The following is a 24180-nucleotide window of genomic DNA, read 5'->3' on the forward strand; positions in this document are numbered from 1 at the left end:
CGAGGGTGAAGATCAAATATGATAAATATTGGGAGAATATTGAGAAGATAAATAGATTGCTATTTGTGGCTGTGATCCTTGACCCCCCGAGTTAAGTTGGTCGTTCTAGAATTTTGGGTAAATTTCGTCCTCGGGCAGTGAAGGCTGCAGAGTTTATTAGATTGCTAAAAAGTAATGTTGATGACTTGTATAATCACTAAGTAATAGTTGTCAGCCTTCATTCGCAGCTGGTAGCTCCTCACATTCGAGGCCGACGGGATTGACAGTTTCTTCAGGTGATACTAACCCATCTGTAGGGGTTAGAGGCAATCGTATTATACAACAGTATCATCAACTCATGTCAACAATGAATATTATGCATTGTACATATGAGGTTGAACGATATTTTATGGAAGCTGTCGAGACACCTAGTGATGTATTTCAGTTATTAACTTGGTGGAAAGTTAATTCCACCAAATATCCAGTCCTTTCTCGTGTAGCCCAAGATGTGCTAGCCATTCCTGTCACTACAATTGCCTCAGAGTCGGCATTTAGCAATGGAGGTTGCGTGTTGGATGCTTATCGGAGTTCATTGTCACTGTCAACCGTGGAGGCCCTCGTTTGCACACAGAATTGGATAAGTGAAACGCTCATTAGACTAGATACCGTTGGCGTTGATGCCGAGAGTTATAAGCTTGAATAGGATAAGTTTATATGCTTTTAAATGACGATTTAATTATTTTTAATGTTTCTAACTTCTACTTTTTATAATTTTATAGATCTAATTATGAACCCTAACATAATTGCCGATGATTGAGAGTCTGGAACGGATGCCTCTTGAGAGTCTTGGTAAGAATCAAATTATACTTTTACTGTGTTCAATTTCTTATTATCAATTTTTTTTCATTTATTGATTGCAACTTTCTATCTTCATTTCAGGCATGACCAATGGAACAAAAATCATTTGAGTGAAATCCATATTTAATTTTTATGTAGTTATATTTCAAGGCTAAGTCAATGTTGTTATTACGTTATAAATGTGACTGTTATAACTTATGGCTACATCATACATGTTATTTACTTTTTAAACTATTGTATTTAAGGTTTTTTTTTTCAGTATTTTTTTTTTACAGATTTGGACTTGGGCTTTGGTGATCATATTTATGTAGTTATATTTATATTGTTATATCCAGATCAAAGACGTTGGATAAGTACTCTTTAATTAGCTCTAAGTACTACCTTTGACATTAACAAGTAATTTATTATATATTCCCCACTATATAATTTTGTTGTCCAAATACATTTCGATCTATTAGAAATGTAGAGAAATAAACGGTCCGACTCCAAACGGAGATCGGAGCTTCTATTCGGAGGTCGGAGTTTCAACTTCCGTTCAGTGTTCCGCTTGGAAGTCGGAGTTCTGAAGCTCCGACCTCCGATCGGAGTCGGAGCGACAATTTGGCTCTGACTCTTGTCAGAGTCGGAGGTCGGAAATGACAACTTCGACTCTGTCGAATTTGGAGCTCACCCCTACCTATGGTTATGGTCAGACTTTACCTCCGTCGATCTCTTGATGGGAAATGCTGATGTGGAAGTAAATTACCTTGTCAACACCAATAAGAAGGCGACACGTCAGCATGAACAATAAAAAATTGAAAACCAATTTTAACAATTAAGAAAAAAAGTCAAAAAGTCAAAAAAAAAAAACACTTAGTAAACAAATTTAAAAAACCAGAACCACATAAAAACTAATATATATATATATAATAAACTTATAAACTTAAAAAAATAAGAAAATAAAAAATAAAAACACATAAAAATTTAGAAAACACCAAAAAAATTTTTTTTTTATTTTTATTTTTTATAAACAAACGGATTTATAAGCTAAACTTCAAACACGTAAAATTATAAATAAAGATTATGAAAATTGTTAAAAATATTTAACATACGTGAAAAAGATAATGAAAGTGTAATAAAAAAGATTAAAAAATAAATTTTATAACTGAAAAATATAATAACATAATTGATAAATAAAACAGGAAATCTTAAAAACAAAATATAAACTTAAATAACACTTCAAAAAAGTAGATGGGTCGGCGCACGGCCTCCCACAAATTCGTCTGGGTTGGTTGGCCGGCAAATACCCCTAGTCAAGACGTGGTTGCAGATTCGCTTGGAGTACTGGCTACTGCCATCCCATATAAATATATTTATTTTATTTTATCTTAATTTAGTTTTTTTATTTATTCAGTATTTTTAATTTTCTTTGATTCGTTAAATTTTGTACTATTTCTTATCATTTTTAAAAATATATTAATTTAGTTTTTTTAATATTTTAATTTTAATCATTTTATTGTTGCTGACGTATTATTTTCTAATTACTAATTAGTGCTGACGTTGCAGTCAAGGCTCCATCAGCATTTCTCATTGAGTAACACTATACTAACTGAAAATTTATTTCGAATGTGTCCAAAAAGCATTTTTTTTTAATTTTTTTTATATATTTTTTTAATCATCATAAAAAAAATTTTAAAAGATAAAAGTTTATAATATTATTAAAAAATTAAAAAATACTTCTTTAATCATTAAATAAAAATAAAAAATAAAAGATTTCGAAACACACTTTAAGACCCAAATTTGGTAGGTTTAACATTTCTATTTCTCATTAGAAGGGACCAATTTGAAACTTTACCATAACCATAGGTACAATTTAGAAACTTTTTAAATCACAAGTGCTTGAATAGTAATTTTCCTTCATAAATAATTAACATTACTATGTTTAGGAATTTAGGGTTTATATTTTATAGTTCTTCAACAAAATTCGGTGTAATTGAGGTTAATGTAGAACTTTTATGATGCCGAGGTGACGCGTAAGCATTGAAGGATATATAATTATACAAATAAATATCGATAGACTTACTACCTCCTATCACTCTTTTATTATTTTATAATGTATTTAAATTTTTTTTTTATTATTTTCTTTCAAGTATTTGTTTAATATCCTTAATAATTAAGAAAAAATTAAAAAATATATACAACTTCACAAATAGTTACTTCATTAACCATTAAGTAAAAAAAAATTAAAAAAATAAAAGTAGTAGTAAATGAGTGCTAAGAAGTAGTAAGACTTCATTGAGTAACGTCACTGCAGAAATATAATGATAGGCTTACTACTCTCCTACCATTCTTTTACTACTCTATAGTGTATTTGAGATTTTTATTTTTTTATTATTTTCTTTTAATTATTTTTTTAACATCCTTAATCATTAAAAAAATTAAAAAATATAAAACTTCACTAATAATCACTTCCTTAACCATTAAGTAAAATAAATAAAATAAAATAAAATGAGTAGTAGGAAGTAGCAAGCCTATCATTATCCTTAATTGTTTTATAACATCCTTGATTTTTCTTTAATTTATTGCATAATACATGGTTCTTTCTTCCATTTTTCAGGATGTGCTAAAGTTGTCATTGATCTTGCTTGCATTCATTCTCTTCAGTATTTGCTTAGAATTATGATAAGAGTTCTTATTTACTTTGGTATGGTTTATCTGTCTCCACTTCAATTGGCGATATTTAGTCAAATAATTCTTATGCAAGTCTTGTATCATTTACGTTAATGTTAAAGATTTGTGGTTGACTTTAGTACTTACCCAACTTCTTTGAATTTAAGGGTATCATTAACATTAACATTGAGTGGTTAGTTGCTTAAAAGTTGTGTTCAAACCTCTTAAGTAACTTCGAGTTTCCATTCAAAGGTTCATGCATTTGGGCATGCTTGGGTAATGATATGAGATAAAAATTCTGTGAATGGTAATGAACTTATTTGTGAATAATAATAAAATAGTTTGAATTAAGATGTTTTATTAGATTTTAGAAAATGACAGAGAAAAAGTTGAAAAAAATATTATAAAGTTAAAAAATTATTTGAATCTAAACTTTTAATATTATTTTTGTTTTGCAATTTGAAATATTTGTATTATTTTTTGTGTTTTATTTGGAAGTTTGGAAAAATTATAATGATTGATGAAAAAGTTGAAGACTTAAAATTGAAAAATGTTTTGTATTTGAGTTATGTTTGTGAAAGAAATTATAAGAGATTTTGAGATAAGATGAGATGAAATGGGTATGGATTGAAACTTTTATGTCACTATCCATGAAGGTGCTAGTAATAAAACCAGGACATCCCTTCTTAAGCAAGTGATTAGTCTGATCTATGCCCATTTTTAAGGCACCTTATAATTGAAGACTACTCTCAAGATACACTCAATTTAGAAAATTTGACCAAAAACAGAACAATAAAGAATAAATTGCTACCTTCAAGCAACAATAAACCTACATGGGTGGGCATATTTCAACCATCGAGGAATTGAAAGTAATATAGAGAGCAAGTTGGGTAGGGAAAACATGCTTGTTTGGAAGGTCCCTTTCATGGTTGGGAGAGGTTTTTCATCTGGACAAGACAAGAATTATGATTACAAGGAATAATCTTCCATCAAGAATTTACGTTTTGTGCAATTTATTTTACGCAAAAAGGACATGTGTGTATATATATATATATACACATACATACTCATTTGTTTTTACTGGATGTCAATCTGCCATACAAACTATGTTAGAAAAGAAAGAAGGGTGGGGGGGAGAAGAAGATAGTAGGAGTATTGAGTAATTTTCCTTGGAGCATATTGTTTAGGAGCATAGATCCATCAAAACTGGATTGGGCAACTAATAATAATTATTCTCATCAGCTACTATTTACTGCACACACCCCACACCTTACGACAAAATATAGAAAAAGTTGTCAGGTATGGATTGTGTGCAGTGAATAATGATTGATGCATAACAAAACCCTTATACTAATAAACAAAAGAGAAATACTGTTCCTCATTCTTGGATCGTCATATCAAATCAAATCGGATGATACGATACATTTTGAGTGGCTTTAAATGTCAATACTAGTTAGATGGACAACCAACCACTTAAATTTGCAACATCACCAGACACAATATGGGATGAAAAAATTTAGGATGAATAATAGTATTGCTATAGACAAAATAGATCTGCACTTCTGGAGCATATAAAATATCCAGCAAGTCTCGGTGTGAAATTTGAGTGCTTGGCACTAACATTTGCTCCCTTCTTTCCTCTGCAGTCTGCACCACTGCAGCAATCCCAAATCCTAACTCTCAACAATGATTGAGAGTGTTTCATGATAAAGATACTGTTCTCTGAGAACAAAAGTTTTAAGGAAAGTCTCTTCTGTCTTCTTCTAAGAATCCTCGAGATCTATATGGGACTAACTTCCAAGGAAAGACTAGTCTTGGTACAGTAATCTAAGACTGGCCGAATTTACTTCTTTTGGAAGGTTACCATACAAAAGAATGCAACAGCCCGACTTAGTGCTCCGGTAAGGACAAGGAAGACCAAACATCGATACCAATGATTAAGATCATAGCCACTACTCATGAGTGAACCGCAGCGTGTTATTAGCCACACTCCAGAATATCTGAAAGCATTAAGGAAAATTGGAAGGACAAGTAGCACAAAAATATGAGATGTATGCAATATTATTAATATTACAACATATCGGAGAGAGGGATTGTCAGGCCCAACCTTTTAGCATTTGCAATTACAAAAGCTTCCAGAGCCCACTTAGTGTAGCACAAGTTAGCTAGAAAGTCCACAATTTTGTTAGTGCTAGTGTAGGTTGCTATGAGTGTTAAAACAACAGGAAGAAGCACTGACCACTGCATATAAGATCAAAAAGTGGCTTGTTATATACTTAAAAAGAGAACAATAAGTGCATGTATTTATATATACTGATCCCAATGCCTGTCTCTAAACAGTCATGCCGTTTGTTAAACTTAGGAAGCTAATCAAACATGTAATAAAAGAAATAGTAAACGCTCACCAGTTGTGCTGGACTAGGTTCCAGAAATATTGCGAAAGCATAAGCTATACCGTTTACGCAGTAAACCAGACATACTAAAACAATGTAATTGTCCGTGACAGATGATCGAGGATTGTTGAAGAAATAGAACATAGAGAGATAAACCAGAGGCTTGATGATGGTATTCAAATGGTCAATTGTATCCTTTGCAAGAAAGTAAGCTAGGCTACTTATGCCAGAAGAACTCTCTCTCCGGTAATGCAACTTATCCAATGCAAACGTTCTCAAAGCGGCAATCTTGCAAAGAAGAGCTGCAAAAAAAAAAAAAAAAGATCAGGTATGGATGCCTTACAAGAAATAAGACATGTTTAATAGAAAACATAATCAAGATAAAAAAGAAAATACCAGGAGTACTAGGATGATGTTATCAGGGAAATCCACCTAACAATTTGGGTTGGGGGTGGGGGAGTTGTCTCAGAAGTATCCCAAAAGATGCTGAAATTTTGTCCCTTTTTCCATTTTTTATTGTATCTTTGACCATCAATGACATTCTTCCTGGGTATCCAAATCTATTAACACACTTGGAGAATCACCTAGATTCATTGGACTTTGACTATGAAGGCCCTGATCAACTAACATGTGAAACCTATGGATGAAACCAAAATAAGGCCAAATGGACTGAAAGTTTAATACAGTATAGGAATATAAAAGTAGCAGAAATTCTTTCCCATATCACTCTTCCTTATTAGTTGGAGAAAACTCGTCCACGGTTAAATTTTTATATTTGAACTCTCCAATTTCTTGGATTACATGTTGCAATTGTTAGTGATGATAAAATCAATCTTGCAATTTTTCCTTTGGAATATGGCGTCTTGAAGTATGTATAATTTAATGTTAATGGCATTCCTATTCCAGCCAGTTCAGATGAACCATCTCTCATAAGGCCCTCTTTGGATACTTAGAACATCTCAGTATATTTGTGAATAGTAGTGAAATGGTTTCAGTTAAGATGTTTTATTGAGTTTTGAGAAAGGAAAAAACAATTGAATAAAAATATTATAAATTTAAAAATAGTTGAATATAATTTTTTAATATTATTTTTGTTTTGAAATTTGAAAAAGTTGTATTGCTTTTTGTGTTTTGTTTGGGAGTTTAGGAAAGTTGTAATGATTAGGTAATGATTAGATGAAAAAGTTGAAGATTTGAAATTGAAAATTGTTTTGTGTTTGAGTGATGTTTGAGAAGGAAATATTTCAGAATATCTTAGAATACTTGAGAATAGTTGTCTTGCCAAACAGACGCTCCTTTGTAAGATCTCCCATTAGTGACATAGTGCGTAACCATCTCCGATACAAAAGCTGATGTAGGCAGAAGCTCTGATACCAAAATTATTGTAGGACAAAGGGCTTTGATAAACTAACTAATGTATGGATGTCTGAACAGCAACTTGTTTTAGGGTTTAGGACAATCTGGGGTTAGGATTTTGGTGGGAAAAAATTGACAAGGGTTTCAATCAGGGTAGGGAAGAGTAATGATTTGCACAAGCCTCAAATATGCAAACCCTATGCAGGCCTTTTGTAAAAAAGTGGACCCCAACATGAAAAAGTGTAAAAAAAATACTATTTTCTGGTGGGCCTAGCTTGTTACACAAGGCCTACGAGAGGCTTACATACCTAGCGCTTGTACCTAGATTACTCGAGGAGGGAAAAAGATTTTGTTTGAAGACAAGCAAATGGAAAACTCGAGTTATAGGTTATGTGTTTTGCACTATGAATATGAACCCCACGAATGACATTTCAATATTTAGTGATTATTTGTGATGTATTTGATGGAGTTTTAGTTTGGGCTTCTTTAGGGTTAGATTTTAGTGGGATGATGATATATGCAAAATAGGTTTGATACACTGGAATACAATAGATAATTGCTCAAAATTAAGAAGAAGAAAAAGGAAGCAAACAAAGGGACCATACCTAGGGAGTTTTTGACATCACACCTCATGGAAGGATTGCGTTTCACAAGCCTCAAAAACATGATTTCTATTAATTGAAACCGTTAAGTCAATAACTTTAAAAAACCTAACCCTAAAAAGTGTTGGACTCGAAATACTGCATGTAACAACACATGCTCTAAAAGACTTGGACTCCTTGAACTTCAATTCCTAAGGCCCAAACTATATAACTGGTGAAATCCACAGATGGAATCCCAAACTAAGACCTATTGATCAAAAGTTCAACCCATGGGTGAAAGAAACTAAATTACAGAAACTCCCTGGACTCCAAAATTAGGTTATACTAAATTAAAATAATGTCTGTTTTTTGCTTCCAGCATCAGAGTGAATCCACAACTTGAAGAAAGCAACTTGAAAGGAACATTGCATAGTTGAGAATTGGAAAGATTTTAACTTACAAACTGCTATGACGGTGTATGTATAGCCGAGTGTTCCAAATGTTTTGTCACTCACTTTGGCAAGTGTGCCTAAGCAGATTCCTGCCAGCAATAAAATTAAAAAGTCTACAGCTTGTGTCCTTGCATCTCGTAGCCGTTGCTTACCAAGCCTGCAAAAGAGCCAGTCATCTGAAGATCAACTTTGAATTATTAGACAGATAGAACAGTCTTCACAAAATTGAGCAGCCCAACAAACCTCTTTTTTTCTCCACGAAACATAGACTAATTGATATCCCACATCAAAAAATCTCAACCACACAAACATATTAAGTCCTAAAGTTCTTAACATCTATGCAGAGAAAAGAAGTACTGTACAGTAGATAAAAAATTTATAGGGTTGCTAACTCAAGAAAAATAGGATGTTTATGTGTAGCTAAGAGCCTAAACCACAAAAGAATAGAGTTGGGATTTACCTTCCAAGGAAGTATCTGTATTGCTGGAATACACCAGGGGCATTCCTGTCCGATAAGTCATACGATTTTAAGAAATTATGTTGTATTTTGTCCTTTCGCAGCTCAACGTTACACTTCACATCCTGCCAAAATTCTCCAGCAAAAGACTGTGCATCTGATCCAGTATCTAATGCGTTTGCTCCATGATTAGAATTTTCACCACTTGCGGCTGCCATTCCATCAACACTCTGTAGCATATCCATGGGAACTGGGTACCCATTATTGAGCATCCATCTAACAGGAAGTTGCTTGTAATTTACACCTGTGCTTGTACTCGGTTTTACAATTCCCTCCAGAATGTCAATGTAGTAGTCTGGAGGATTAACACGCTCAGGGACAGTAATCCCAAGACTGGAAAAGTATTCTTCAACTTTCTTAACTGATCCATGATACACTGTAAGACCACCTTTAGCTAGAAGTATCAAATCATCAAACATCCTGAACAAGGTGTAGCTGAAGCACACAAAAGAGAAAGCATTACTTTCAGATACAAGCTAATGTGCTTAATTTCCCTGATAAATTGCTGGAAGGATCCACTAATAAAGTATTAATTAGTATTCAGGTCATTTAAAGCCACAACTTCTGATATACAAAAAGGCCTTCAACATCATTATAGTCCATGTTTAGGTGATGCTCTATCAAAACAATTAATTTGAAACAAATAGAAACATATATTTAGACTGGTTGAAATAACACTGAACAAGAAACAGAAAGCAGTAGATAGATAAAGGATATTCCAATGAACACACACGTACATGCATATATATATATGCATGTAGAGATACACACACATATAATGTGCAAAGAAACTGTAGTATCTATTATCTCATGTCCTCTAACCTAACCACTGATTAGCTAATTTGCTGAGAGAAGTTAAGTCACATTTTAAGTTGTTATAGAAGTTTTTAGTATACACATAAATAGGCCCACCTTTCTTTTTTGAATAAAAGAATGACTGGTCTATAATAAAATATTAGGTTGTCGATAGCTCGACTTTCTCAGAAAAAACAAAAGAAGAAGCAATCTAAACTCAAGTCATTCTAATAGGAAATATTCCCAACGGAGGAAAACACACTCGAGAAAGAACGTCAGAAGTACAGACCATAAAATTTTACATCATACCCTTGTACTCAGGAGTAAAGTTACCTTGGTTGGTGGACAACCATGCAAATATTTACTCCTTCAAGAGCCTCACGTCTAAGTGCTCTAAGTAGTAATTGAGAAGAAGAACTGTCTAAACCAGATGTGGGTTCATCTAAAATTAAAAGCGAAGGTTCCATGACCATTTCCAGCCCAACATTTACTCTTTTCCTTTGGCCACCAGAGATTCCTCGCTTCTCCACTGTCCCAACAAGAGAATCCCTCACAGTCTGCAACCCCAAGGCCTCAATGACTCTTTCAACAACCAGAACCTTTTCTACTTTGGGGAGATTGGCGGAGAGTCTACAATGATGAAAAATAAATAAAAAGGATTATAAAAGCAGAGAGCAACCACAGCCTGAACTACAAGAATGCTTCTTATGTATCTGTCTACATTGGAATAAGCCATGCTAGATTTTGCTAAAACAACACCTCATGGTTGATTTTCATATGCGCAGGATGTTGAGCCCATCAATTATGAAGTAGGTTAAGCAGATATGAAAAGATTATGCAGACAAAAATTTGTCACAGTTACACAGGTACAATTTAAGAGGGCATCAAGGAAAGAACAGAAAAGTAACAGATGCAGGGAAAATATATCTTATCCTACCAAGGAAAAATTGATCCATATATAAAAAATAAAATTCAAAACAGCTCTCAGAATTTCTAAAAGCTTGCTAATGAACTCATATATTTTACAATTGTATTGACTAATCCAAAATCCATGTTGAGAAAAACAATATAATTGTCTTTAGAAGTGGAATTACTAATCAGAAATCCACGTTGTGGGTTAACTTGTTACTCTTCCAGTCCTCTAAACCATATTTGGACTTTAAACATTTAACAAGTTTTAAGTTTACAGATTTGAACTAAAACTAGGATAAGGTTTCAGGAAATAGATTTGATTGGTGGATGTGAGACAAAACGCATGCTATCGAAGTTCCGACTCTGAGGCATTGCATCGAATGAGATAATAAAAAACACAGTATCCAATATCTGCTTAAACCTAATAAAAGCATGGTGGTCAAAAAGCTTATACAATATCATATTTGTAGCAGCACCTGCTCTTCAAGAAATGCAAAAACTAAAACTACACAGGTTGCCAGCACCATGGAACTAAATGTGGTGTACCTGCAGCTTGCACTAAACCAAAGATTTTCCTCTACCGTTAAGTTCCCATGCACAATATCATCTTGTGGCACAAAACCAATGATTTTCTTGTATGAGTGTATTGATTCCATCTTTCCATTTATGAGAATCATACCACTCATGGTGCAACCAGTTGCCTTCCCAGCCAAAGCAGAAAGAAATGTTGTTTTTCCAGCCCCGGAAGGACCCATGACGGCTGAAACTCGGCCAGGTAATATTTTCCCAGTCACACACCTCAATAGATGTTTGTTTTTACCTTTCAAAGTGAGGGTCAGCTCCTTAAAAGCAACCTCGATTGTAGGTCTCTTCCTAATTTCAACATCAGTAGCCATCGAAATAATCCCAGAGAAGGTCAAGTTCTTATTCTGCTCTTGTAAAGCCTTTTCCTTCTCAATCTGACCATATGCATATCTGAACATTTGGCTCTGAGTATGTAACTGCTTACCCTTTGGTGCATGCTTTTTGATATTTTTATCTCCTATCTCCAGATTGAAGCCTTCATGGCTATCAGGATCTTGTTCAATTGAATTTAGCATCTTTGTGAGGTTGCTGTTTTCCTTTTTCTTTCCCTTCGATCCTCCATGTGATTCCTGAGCTGCACCTGGACCACTCATCGTCATAGGCGACAAGGCAGCATCCATTCCAGGTTTAGCATGTCCCAGACCTTTTACCATCTCTGACTGCATGAGAGATTTTCTGCGAGAAAATGTTCGGGATAGTTGTGTTTGGAATCCAATTGCATGCTTCTTAGCAATATCTTTTGCAGACTTCCATTTTTCACGTGCTTGTGCTGTTTCTCTTACGCTTTGAACTGCTTTTTCCCGAGATTTTGCTTGTCTTTTCTCTCGAGTTGCAAGAACTTGGTCGGAGCAGTTATATATAATGATAAGCAGGAAACTTAACCCAGCCTGCAGTGACAAGTGAAGTGTCAGTTCAGATGGTAAGAGTGTGAACTAATGCACTATGGCACACCGAGCAGAGATTAACCAACATCATTACTTCAATCATGAAATATATTTGATGGTTTCAAAAAGATATATACTATATAAATCACCAACAGAGTTTCTCTAATTAAACTGTCAAAATAAATGGTTATAGACAGCGTGCTACTGAACCAAATGCATCAGAGGACTGCTAGGGCACAAGCACTCAATTCCAGTAGAACTCAAATTGGTTTCATCAACAACCCTTAAGTGAACATGATAACAACTAGATACTTCTATTTTTTTCTCTACACGTGTTTTATTCCTTTGTTAAGACCAGGGGATCTGATATCTCCTTTATTATTATTATTATTTGTTGTGGCTATGGAGGCTTTGAGAGGCACACGAGTGGATGGGGGGCATTTATCCAACCTTTTAGCGGGGTTAAGGACTAATGAAGATCTAGTAGTATCGCATCTTTTGTTCGCAAATGACACCTTGGTAGTTTGTGAGGCTAATGCATGTCAAACATATCCGCAATCTTCATTGTCTCTTCTTATGTTTTGAAGTGGTGTTAGATTAAGGATCAATTTAGAGAAATCAGAGATTATTTCCAGTTCAAAAGCTTGGCTAGCATAAAGGATCGTGTAGGGTGGCATCATTACCATTAAAAATTTGGGTCTCCTTTTGGCTGTGTTAGAGGACATGGTTGTAATTAGTGTACTTGTGAGGGTATAATTGTCAATTGTATGTAGTATATATCATGTTGAACATCAATGAATAATAGCAAGTATTCTCTCTATGTTCGACTAAATGGTATCAGTGCGTTAATTAGTGTTTGTTTCGATCGATACAAGCTGATTCCGACCGATATAGAGCCGAAATTTGGGTACTTACACCTGGTTTCTATTTTTCCAAATTGTGTTTCTTAGTTTTTCATCCATATTTCATATTATGTATGGATTTTCTGTCTCCAAGTTGAAGTGTGATATTTTTCTATGTCCATGGCAACTAAATTTGAGTCACTGTCTCTTGTGCCAAACTTTAATATACCTATGACTTTGGTGAAGTTGAATGGAAAGAACTATATGTTGTGGTCAAAATCTGTTGAAATGTTTCTTAAAGGCAAGGGTCTTCGTATCCACTTGGTTAATCCAATGCTTGACTCAACTAGTTCTACATTTGCTCAATGGAAACAAGAAGATGCTCAAATCTTTTCCTTGATGTTGACCAGTATTGAGCCTAATATTTGCACTAGTTTGATGCATTTTGACACCACTCAAGAGGTGTGGACGCATCTCAAACAGATGTATTTGGGTGCTAGGAACATAACCCGTACTTATGAGTTGTGTAAGCAATTCTTTGGATTGGAACAGAGTACTTTGGGCCTGGAAGAGTATTATTCTCAAGTGATGAACATATGTGAAGAACTCAAAATGTATCAACCTATCACTTCTGATGTTTCAAATATGCAACAACAACGTGAAGAGTTCAATGTTGTTCGGTTTTTTGTTGGCTTAAAACTTGGGTATGAGTTGGTGCGTTCTCAAATTTTGGCAAGTCCACAACTTCCCTCATCTTCTGATCAGATTATGAGTCGGTGTGACCTTTTATCCCACTGTATGTATCTTTCAAGATCTCAGGACGGGGAAGAAGATTGGTACAGGGCATGAAGATGGTAGTTTGTATTACCTTGATGTCAAACAGTCACCCACTCGAGCCCTCACATCCTCATCATCATCTGCTTTTGAATGGCATTGCCTCCTTGGACACCCCTCTCTCTTTTGAAATGTCAAGTTAGGAATCTTGGAAATGTGTCTTCCTTTCCTTGTGAAGCATATCAACTTAGCAAACACCATCGTGTCTTTTGTACCTCAAGTTGATAATCGAGCGTCTAGTCTTTTTGAATCGGTTCACTCTTATATGGGGACCAATCAACATTGTATCAAACAAGTTTCAGTATTTTGTTACATTTGTTGATGACTACTCTTGTATGAAATGGATGTTTCTGATGAAGGCACGATTTGAACTTTTTTCTATATTCAAAGTCTTTCAGAAGGAAATTAAAACTCAATTTAGACAAAAAGTTCAAATTTTGCGTTCTGAAAATGCTAAAGAATATCAATCTAGTGCCTTTGCTACTTAAGTAATAAAGGCATTGTTCATCAAACTTCATGTTCTTATACACCCCAACAGAATGGGGTGGCTGAAATAAAAAATGTCATCTGTTAGATGTAACCCGAGCACTTTTACTGCACATGCATGTTCTTAAATGTTTTTGGATTGATGGTGTTCTTACTGTGTGTCACCTTATTAATCGCATGTCTTCATCAGTCATTGATGGTTCCTGTCCTTTCTCCATCTTGTTCCCTTCCTCTCCATCATTTTCTCTCCCTCTAAAAATCTTTGGGTGTGTTGGCTATGTTCATAACCTTGGCCCAGGCTTTGATAAGCTTGATCCACATGCTACCAAGTGTTTCTTTGTTGGTTATTCCTGGACTCAAAAAGGATATCACTACTATAGTCCTATTCTTAGACGTTACTTCACGAGTGCTGATGTCACCTTCTTTGAGTTCATATCCTATTTCTCAGACACATCTTCTATTGTTGAGTGTAATCATCTACCATAACCTACTCTTACCCTTTCTCCTACACATTCACCCACTTTTACCCAACCCTCCTCAGTGCCTTCCCTTGTTCCTTTACAAGTATACTCGCGTCGCTTGCGGCCCCTAGCTCCTATGCCTCCACCAACCTTGTCTCCATCTTCAAATCCTAAGTAACTCTCCACCTATTGCTCTCCGAAAAGGTGCTCGTTCTTATGTTACTTAACATCCCATTAGCCAATATGTCTCTTGTCATGCCTTATCTCCATCATTTTCATGTTTTTCTTCTCAATGTTCAAAACTTTCTATTCCTAAGACAGTTCAGGATGTTTTATCTGATCCGGGATGGAGGATAGCTATGAAAAATGAAATAAATGCTTTTCACCATGATGGGACATGGGATCTTGTTCCCCTACCACCTGGTAAACAATTTGTTGGTTGTAGATGGGTATATACATTAAATTCCATCCTGATGGTTTTGTGGAATGTTTGAAAGCCCGCTTGGTTGCTAGGGGTTACATTCAAACTTATGGCATTGATTACGATGAGACTATCTCGTTGGTTGCCAAAATTTCTTCTGTTTGGGTATTGATCTCTCTTGCTGCTAATTTGGATTGACCCTCATTTCAGTTGGATGTTAAAAATCCATTCCTAAATGGTGACTAAATGAGGACGTTTATATGGAAAAACCACCTGGGTTTGTTGCTCAGGGGGAGTGTCGAGGTACTGTGTGCAAGTTAAAAAAAACAATTATATGGTTTGAAACAATCTCCTCAAGCATGGTTTGGGAGGTTCTCTAATACTGTATTAGCATTTGGTCTTCATAGATACAAACAGACCATTCGGTATTTCACCTACATAGTGATGCAGGTCATATCTTGTTGGTTGTATATGTGGATGACATTGTAATTACTAGGAGTTACTAGCTGGAATTGCTAGGCTGAAACAATTTTTACATGATCAATTTTAGACAAAAGACTTGTGCAAGCTTAGATACTTTATTGGAATTGAAGTCGGTAGATCTAAAAAGTGTATTAACCTAACTTAGAGAAAATATGTACTTGACATTCTGCGAGAAACTGGTATGTTGGGTGTACGACCTATTGACACTACTATGAACCCAAATCAGAAACTTTTGAAAGAGGAAGGGGAGTTGTTTGGAGATCCAGATAGGTATCAAAGACTTGTTAGGGAATTGAATTATCTTGTTGTCACTAGACCTGATATCTCTTATGCAGTGAGTGTAGTGAGTCAATTTCTACAACTGCACAGGGTCTCACATTGGGATGTTGTAATCTATATTTTTTGTTATCTTAAGCAAGCTCCTGACCTTGGATTGTTGTATAGACCAAATGGACATCTTATAGTTGCTAATTGGGCAGGATCTCCTTCAAATAGAAAATCTACCATTGGATATTGTACCTTTGTGGGAGGTAACTTGGTTACATGGAAGAGTAAGAAGCAAACAATAGTAGCTCGATCTAGTGCAAAAGTTGAATACAGAGCAATGGCTCACACTACTAGTGAGCTGACATGGTTGCAACACTTTCTTCAAGAGATTGGGTTTCTAGCTCTTGTCCCTCTTCAGTTATTTTGTGATAATCAAGTTGCAGTGCATATTGCTTCTAATCTTGTGTTCCATGAGAGGACTAAACACATTGAAATTGATTGTTACTTCGTTCGAGCTAAGATACTAAGTGGTGACAGTTCTACACCCTTTATGAAGTTTGTTGATCAACTTGCAGATATGTTTACTAAGTCATTGTGTTATAGTCGGTTAAAACTTATTTGTTCCAAGCTAGGTTTATATTATATATATGCCCTAACTTGAGGGGGAGTGTTAGAGGACATGGTCGTAATTAGTGTAACTTGTAAGGGTATAATTGTCAATTGCATGTAGTATATATATCGTTGAACATCAATGAATAATAGCAAGTATTCTCTCTATGTTCGACTACAAGTTGCACACTATAAATCCAATTTTATATGGAGCACTAGCATTGTAGCAAAAATGAAAAAATGCTAGATGGTTGGACGAGGCTTTATCTGTCAAATGAAGGAAGATTGGCATTAATTAAAAGTACTACTTTACCCAACTGGAGCACTTAAAATTTTATCATAGCTTCCTATTCCTATTCATGTGGTTAAGAGGATAGAGAAACTACAAGATTTGTTTTGGGGAGAGATAAATGATGAATTTTTAAGTTTCACTTTGTTAATTGGTTGAAAACTTGTTCTCTGCAGCAGTCACGGGGTTTGGGGGTAAGAAGTTTGATTCAGTTTAATGGATCAGGATGTTGTTCTATAGAGGTAGTGGGTTGGGGAGTTGGCATTTCGAAACACAATAGAAGGTGTGGGACTTTTTTCGGTTCTTTCAGAGATCAAGACCATGCTGGTACGTCCATCTGCTTTGTACATGGACATGAGTGATATTTAATATTTATCAATATATATACTAATATTTCTAAATTTATAGATTTTTGTTCTTTTATCCATTAAAGGGAGCACCTCTCCAGTACTTTTGATGAAATGAATTTACTTATATAAAAAAAATTGGAGCACACATGCAGGTAACCCATGTTAGGAACGTACCATTCGAAGATCAGAAACTGTAAATTCAACAAACCACAGAAAAAGCATGAAGAAACTAACAGAAACAATAAAGTAAAGACCACTCACAAAAAGCATGACACCATATGCAGTAATATTCTGATTTTCTGATTTTGGCTCACAAGTTGCCATCCTGAAACATTCTGCATATTAAAGATTATATTTATATGCTTTCTCAACGTCCAGGGTGGAAAAGGTCAATTATACTTCAAACCCAGAAAAAAAAGATGCATTATCAACAGATGTTGATGATAACATGCATATTTTCTGACATCTTATTAGCACACAAAATAGATACAAACTATTCTATGAAAACATATATTTTATCTCACTCATGCATTCTATTGTCAATACCAAGAACCTTGGCATGCCCACGTCATATTCATCAGCATTTTTTATTCTTTGCAATATAAAGATTAAATTGGCCTGGTTTGCTTTCACAAATCATGTCATGTCATCTTATCTCATCTTATCTCATCTTATCTAATCATTATAACTTTCTCAAACTCCCACACAAAATACAATAAACAATTCAACTTTTTCAAATACCAAAACAAAAATAATACTAAAAGATTATATTCTAACAATATTTTATTCAACTTTCAACTTTCAACTTTCATCTCATTTTATCTCATCTCATCTGTGTAACCAAACGAGTAAATAAGGGAGCCCCGTCACGATTAACCTGAAGATTCACTACCTACTAGTCAGAAGACTGTCATGTTTACAAACATCCTAGTCAATATTTCCCCGGTAGCTTTCCACTCTTCCCTCATTAGCAATCACTAGAGCTACTGGAACAAAAAAATAAAAGAATAATTCCGAAAAATCTGTAATCAGAAGAGTGTCAATACACCAAGAAAAGGATCCCACGTTGCCACTACTTTAAGGTTATATGTCGTACCATTTTTTTTTTTTTTTTGAGCCAAAACACCCATCTATGACCTTTTCACTTTGCTTTTCTCTGGTTTATTTGCCCATCTATTAACCAAAAAAAACAAACAATAGGACTTACAGCTGTGGAATATATTCATTAGGTGTATCCAGTGACTCTATTTGGGATATATTTGATTAAAAGGCACTTACGTTGTTGAGATGTTGAGCCGGTCCTGCAGTAATGTCTGCAAAAAATGCAGTTAAAGAGGTGAGCAACAGGTGACAGTTAAATATTATCAAGAGGAGGGACAAAAAAAGAAAAGAAAAACAAAACACCAAGTTATTGACTGCAAAAGTGAGACTGCAGCCACTGTAAATAAATAAATTTTAAACTTGCAGATCTGAGGATGAAAAAGTTCTGGGATAGTTATGAATACCCTTTACTGCAAGGAATTTTCTGCACAGTGGATGGACAATACGATCCTTCTGAACAGAATAGCTCACTACTACTCAAGATATCAGCCCAAACATCAGCTCCCCCACAAGTATGGTTTTGCTTCCCAGGAGGCAGCTGATATCGGTATCTGCAGAATATTTCTTCCACTAAATATTAATTTAAGCTAACACAGTACTAGAAATGAACAAAGTGAAAGAGTACAAACTTACGGCTCACAAACACCAGTAGTTTTGTTGAGTTTTGCAAGTGGGCAGTAAGCACCCAATGGGCAAGCTTCAACAATGAAGAAAAGAAATACAGAAATAAAAGTCAGTACATTCATCTAGGTACGTACAGCATATACAAGAAGATTTGGAATCATAAAACTAGCATTATGCATATTACAAATGTTCTAGTTGTTAAAACACCGTTAACAATTCCAACTTTAAATTTGCAGATCAGAACACTCTTTTAGTTCAGTGATACATCTCATTATGAGCTCCCGATGCAATTATATTCTTAAATTTTTCATGGCCCCTGATCTTTTGATTAAGCCTAATGAAGAGGATGATCACTGGGACCAAAAGATGGATGATCTAGCTGCCGAGATCATTGAGACATGAGTTGAAATTTTAGAAAAGTTACTGGAATCTAGGTTCTTGACGATTAGCTTGAGAAAGAAAAAAAATATCACTTATCTAGCAGCTTGACAATAAACTTGCAACAATCTATCTCTCATTCCCTACAAATGTTTCCTATATCCTTGCCAACTAATTAAGTGAAAAAGAATCAACCCCTCTATCTTTAAAGGTCCCAGGCAGAGAAGCTCTCCCCTTACTCCTCCATCTCCCTCTCAAAATCAACAGTACCCCTCACCTACCTCCAGCCTAAAACGAGCTTCAAGGAACAACCACCTCCGCTCTTCTCCAGGAGTCTGTCCCCCTTATTGCTTGCAATTAGTAAATAAAATCAAGCTCATACATAATTTTGGTTTCAAACATACCGTAGAGATCATAGATTTATCACTTTCAAAGTTGTCAGAATAAAAAAGGGATAGTATTCTCCACTTTGAAGGCACTTGCAAAGAAATGCTATCAATAACCATAATTTCTTATGTCATGGAGGATGAAACTTGAGATATATTGATGTTAATGAATGATAAACCAGTTGTGTCCAACTTTTGGAAGTCAAGTTTACTCTAATCCTTGCAGTGAATTTGAAAATTAAGTAGAGCCCTTGTGGAGGATGGAAATGAAGGGAGGAAAAGTTGAAAACCTGGAAAGTTTAGGACTTCATGTGGAATTTGACCAGTGTGGTATATGTACAGGCTTAAGAACCAAATTCTCCAAATTAGCAACAATCATTATAAACATCAAGAACTAAGTAATTAAACTCGAGACAAGAATTTCTTCTCTTACCAAAACTGTTCTATATGATCTTAAAGTGTTCTTTGTGAGCAATAATACAATAAAGAGGAAAGATGAAAATCAAATTTCTATTCACAAACTCTAGTGAATATATAATTTTTGAATTTTCGTTTCATGATTTGAATGAAATGGTGATGTGTAATTGAAATTGCAAAAGTTAACATTCTGAATATGAGTTTGACAGTAAAGCACTAAGGAAAGGGCATGATATCAAAACCATTTGAAATGAATGGGATTCTACAAATATTTAAGAAACTAGAATAGGTTGCAACACTGACTGAAAGATGTGGAAAGAAAAACAAAGAAAGATATCAAAGGAGATTTAACACATAACTTAAAATTGTTTTTTAGATACGATAACATCATTATGGCAAATACTGCATAAGCTAGTTTTTTCAGTGACACATGCAATCATTTGATGAGTTTGCATAAACTTACGTATCATGCAAGTAATACCATTGGGGCAGAAGAAACCCTCACAGCAAGCTGCACAATCAGTAGTTCTAGCAGGAATGTTCTTTGTATTCTTCAGGTCAACTTTCTGTGAACCAGCACTACAAGCCCACCCAGGCTCACATCCAGAAACCCACGAGGACAAATTACAGTTCTTGTTAGGTTTCAAGTAATTGGTTTTCTTCGATGATATGCTCGTGAAGAAACTACTGAAGTAGAACCTTACTTCTGCTGCTGTGCACAATCGCTGTGCGAGATCTCCTATTGATCCCTCAAAATAACATCATAAAAACATGTCAGACTTGAGATATCAAAACTGAGAGAAGCACCATATTTGAAATGTAAATGTAAAACAAAAACAAGCAAACAAAGCTTTGCTGGCTAACTGAATGAGAATTATCATGTTCTTTAGACCATATTGGTGCTATACCAAGCTTATCATTTTTTTATATATTTAAAAATATAAAGGAAGCAGTTAGTAGTACATTACTAAGCTTATACATGACATATTTTCAATCAAAATGCTTGGGGTAAAGCACTATTGTTACCTCACCAACAATCATTGCATTTGAAATAACCTATTGAACTATCAATTGACTTGATCGGCACCAAATGGAAAGAATTGTTGGAGTTTTCTATAACAGCGAGAGAATATGCTAGATATACAGACCATGCATGTATACTAAACTATGAGCTATGTACCATGATTTTGTATTAATGCTGTGAGCTACAGTGGCTTTATGTATTGCCATAAGTGTCTTGACATTATTTACATAATGAATAAGTATATGCTCTAGTTCCTTTCTTGTAATATAATATAATGTCAGTCAGCTGAATAATAAAGATATATCCCTTTTGGGTTTGAAGGTTGTGAACGTATGCTTTAGTTCAAGCAATATTATATCTTATGTGGTATTAACGTGGTATTGTTCAATATCTTTACTGGACTCAGTTTCCTCATGTAGGTGAGTTCTATCATCACCTTGTTAATCAATTATTATCATCTATATGTCTCCTTTTCTCTATCTATATTCAATAGGAAATTTTTTGTTTATTTATTCATATTGATAATTTTTAAAATATTAGTTATGCTCCTAACACCTTCCCACATAGTACTGCATTTTATTCAGTGATACTATATATAGTGATGCAATTCAGTGAGCATGTTTTGATCAGGATTAATCAGCAAGAGAGAGCTTTCATTTCAAAGGAATTTAACTTTTGTGGGTCCCATTGAGATGGGTTTAACTTTTTTAGGTTGAGATGTGTTTAACTTTTTAGGTTGAAATGTATGAAGTGGGTTGAGATAGGTTTAACTTTTTTATAGGAAATTGAAAAAGTAGTGAGTCTCATCAATGATAGGTTTGAGATGAGTTGAATTGGGTTCATCTTCCAAACACAGCCTTAAGTATTATGTACCTTTGAAACACATTCAGATTGGTTAATAGACTAGGGTGGGTTTGGATACACAAAACATCTAATCTCATCTCATTCCATTTCATCATTACAACTTTCCCAAATTCTCTTACAAAAATATAATAAACAATTCAACTTTTTCAAATTCCAAAATAAAAATAATACTAAAAAATTATATTCTAACAATATTTTATTCAACTTTCAACAAAATATCTCATCTCATTTTATCTCATTTGAATTGTCTATCCAAACCCACCAATCTGACACTCGTAAAGTTTAGTGCAAAGGCAAAGGTTATGAAATGATCAAATTATTTAGTTGGAATCCTGGAATATTTTATATATGTGAGTTTAATTTGCTCTGTGCAACTCTTCATTGGCTTCATTCATAATTTTGCTGCCTCTAAATTGTGTTCACCAACCGCTACCAAATTTGCAATTTACACTTTCGTAAAACTGAATAAAGCCTATTTCACCTAACAACGAATGTGCAAATTTTATAAAATAAATGCCTTCATGAAGTTCCAAAGGGTTCTCTTTCTTTCCAGGTTAAACATGTAAACTGCTGTATGTGTTGACAAAACATTAGAACTAATAGGAAATAAAGAATTCCTACAGAAAAAGCTACAATGGTTTGTTGATAGCACGAGTCGTACGTGTTCAAGGCTATGTTACCTTTAGTCTTTCTAGCACAAGCGGATATGAATCCCGTATTTTTTGAGAAATTGAATGCCCCATTCCAATCAGCATCCCTGTAAAAACAGAAATAAAAGCGACGTAAAATGACAATCTCTGCAAGGAAAAAAAAATGATGATAAAAATAACGAAAGGGTCTAAGTAGACAGATTGAGAAAGGATGACATGGAAAGTAACTAACACGTCCGTTATGCAAAAACCGAAGTTTTTGGTGATGTCTTCCTTGAAGATGGACGTGAAATTGGAGATGCGTTTGAAGAAAAGCTGCGTGAATAGTTGTTGCGCAGCTGGATTGTCGTACCCTCCGTTGTCATCGTCCTCGTCCTCGTCCTGGTCACAAGCAACGCGCCGCGAGAAGCTGATCAAGACGAGCACAACGAGGAACACCGGCAAAGAGAGATTCCGGGGCGCATTAACCTTCTTCCTCCTGCTCATGTCGAAATCGATATTCCCAAATTGATAGAGAATTCCCAAGAAAAAAAAATGTCGGAGTAGGAAAATGGACAACGAAGTGGGACTTGCGGATTGGGCGTAAATGGAGGATTAGTTTACGGCGAAGAAATGGGAAGAAGAGTTGCAGTCAAGGTGACAGAGACAAAAGGACGATTTTAAGTGACGGTCGGACCGTTGGATGTGAGTTAGTTTTGGAAATGTGCGGTAGCGGGAAATGAAATGTAAGATGTTACTCGGTAGTTCTTCTAGGCCATGGGCCTTTGCCACATAGATTCTGTTCAGTTGATGAAGTTGCAGACTGCTTTATTTTCTATTTTTTATTTATTATTTTTAATTTCAGTACACTTGTTATTTGATGAAAAATATTAATTGTATTTAAGAAAAATTTAAAATAAAAAAATTTAATTTCTCCACGTGTCAACTATTAATACACTGAAAATTATAAAATTTAAATTTAAAATAAAAACTGATAAATAAATAAAATTATACGTAATATTCAAATAATGTATTACAAAACAAAGTTTTTAACAAGACCACGCAAGGCCATTTACAAGAGGAAACTGACAATCATAAAAGCTAAAATCCAAACTTAGCTTTGTCCGAAATTTGAAGGTTAAAATCCCAACGTTTTATAATAAAAAAACGAAGCATGTCTTAGAAAGAAAATAAATATATATTACCTAGAGAGGAACAAAATATATAAAAAATAATAATTGATTTTGTTCATTCCATTATAGGAAAGAAAAAACATTTTAGGATTGAGAAAAATACACAAAATCCCAATAACAAATGTGCAGCTACAATACGTATAATTATGAAGTCCAGCTACCAACGTACTGACATTATCGTTTAGGATATCTAAAGACGGCTGAGGAACTTTGTCCTTTAAAGATATTCAGGGAGCCCTAATATGTGCATCAAAGCATACACTAATGTGTGCAATAATCTCCAGCACCATCGCACTAACCCAACCAGGTCGTGCCTCCCCTGTAGTGCCAATTGGGATTGGTTTAGGTCGTTGGTGCAAGATCTGGTGTAGGCACACCCTCTCGACAGGCACCCGCCTTGGCCTTTTCAATGTTGTGTCTATGTAAAGTCATATCAAACGAGCTAATTTGATTGACCAAACATTTCTTGGCTTGGGGTGTCACTCCCAACTACTGTAGCAACTTACTAATGATGACCACATATCAAAGATTATTGGTGGAGATAACATTTGACTTATAACG

At 34.8% G+C, this 24180-nt stretch overlaps 1 protein-coding gene across 1 annotated transcript; it reads right to left on the bottom strand.

Annotated features, from left to right (window-relative positions):
* Positions 1-4837: 4837 nt before the first annotated feature.
* Positions 4838-23077, bottom strand: LOC109018398 (ABC transporter G family member 28-like). Its single transcript, XM_019000551.2, has 14 exons — positions 22680-23077; positions 22478-22554; positions 20373-20648; positions 18738-18801; positions 18509-18655; positions 18282-18316; positions 17265-17338; positions 11039-11964; positions 9914-10210; positions 8729-9220; positions 8277-8425; positions 5892-6181; positions 5594-5727; positions 4838-5486 (listed from the first exon to the last, which is right to left on the bottom strand). Exons 1-14 carry the CDS (start codon positions 22931-22933, stop codon positions 5330-5332), a joined length of 3372 nt encoding a protein of 1123 aa, XP_018856096.1. The 5' UTR covers positions 22934-23077; the 3' UTR covers positions 4838-5329.
* Positions 23078-24180: the final 1103 nt, after the last annotated feature.

Source organism: Juglans regia, chromosome 5, assembly GCF_001411555.2.
Source record: "Juglans regia cultivar Chandler chromosome 5, Walnut 2.0, whole genome shotgun sequence".
Classification (NCBI taxonomy): Eukaryota; Viridiplantae; Streptophyta; class Magnoliopsida; order Fagales; family Juglandaceae; genus Juglans; species Juglans regia.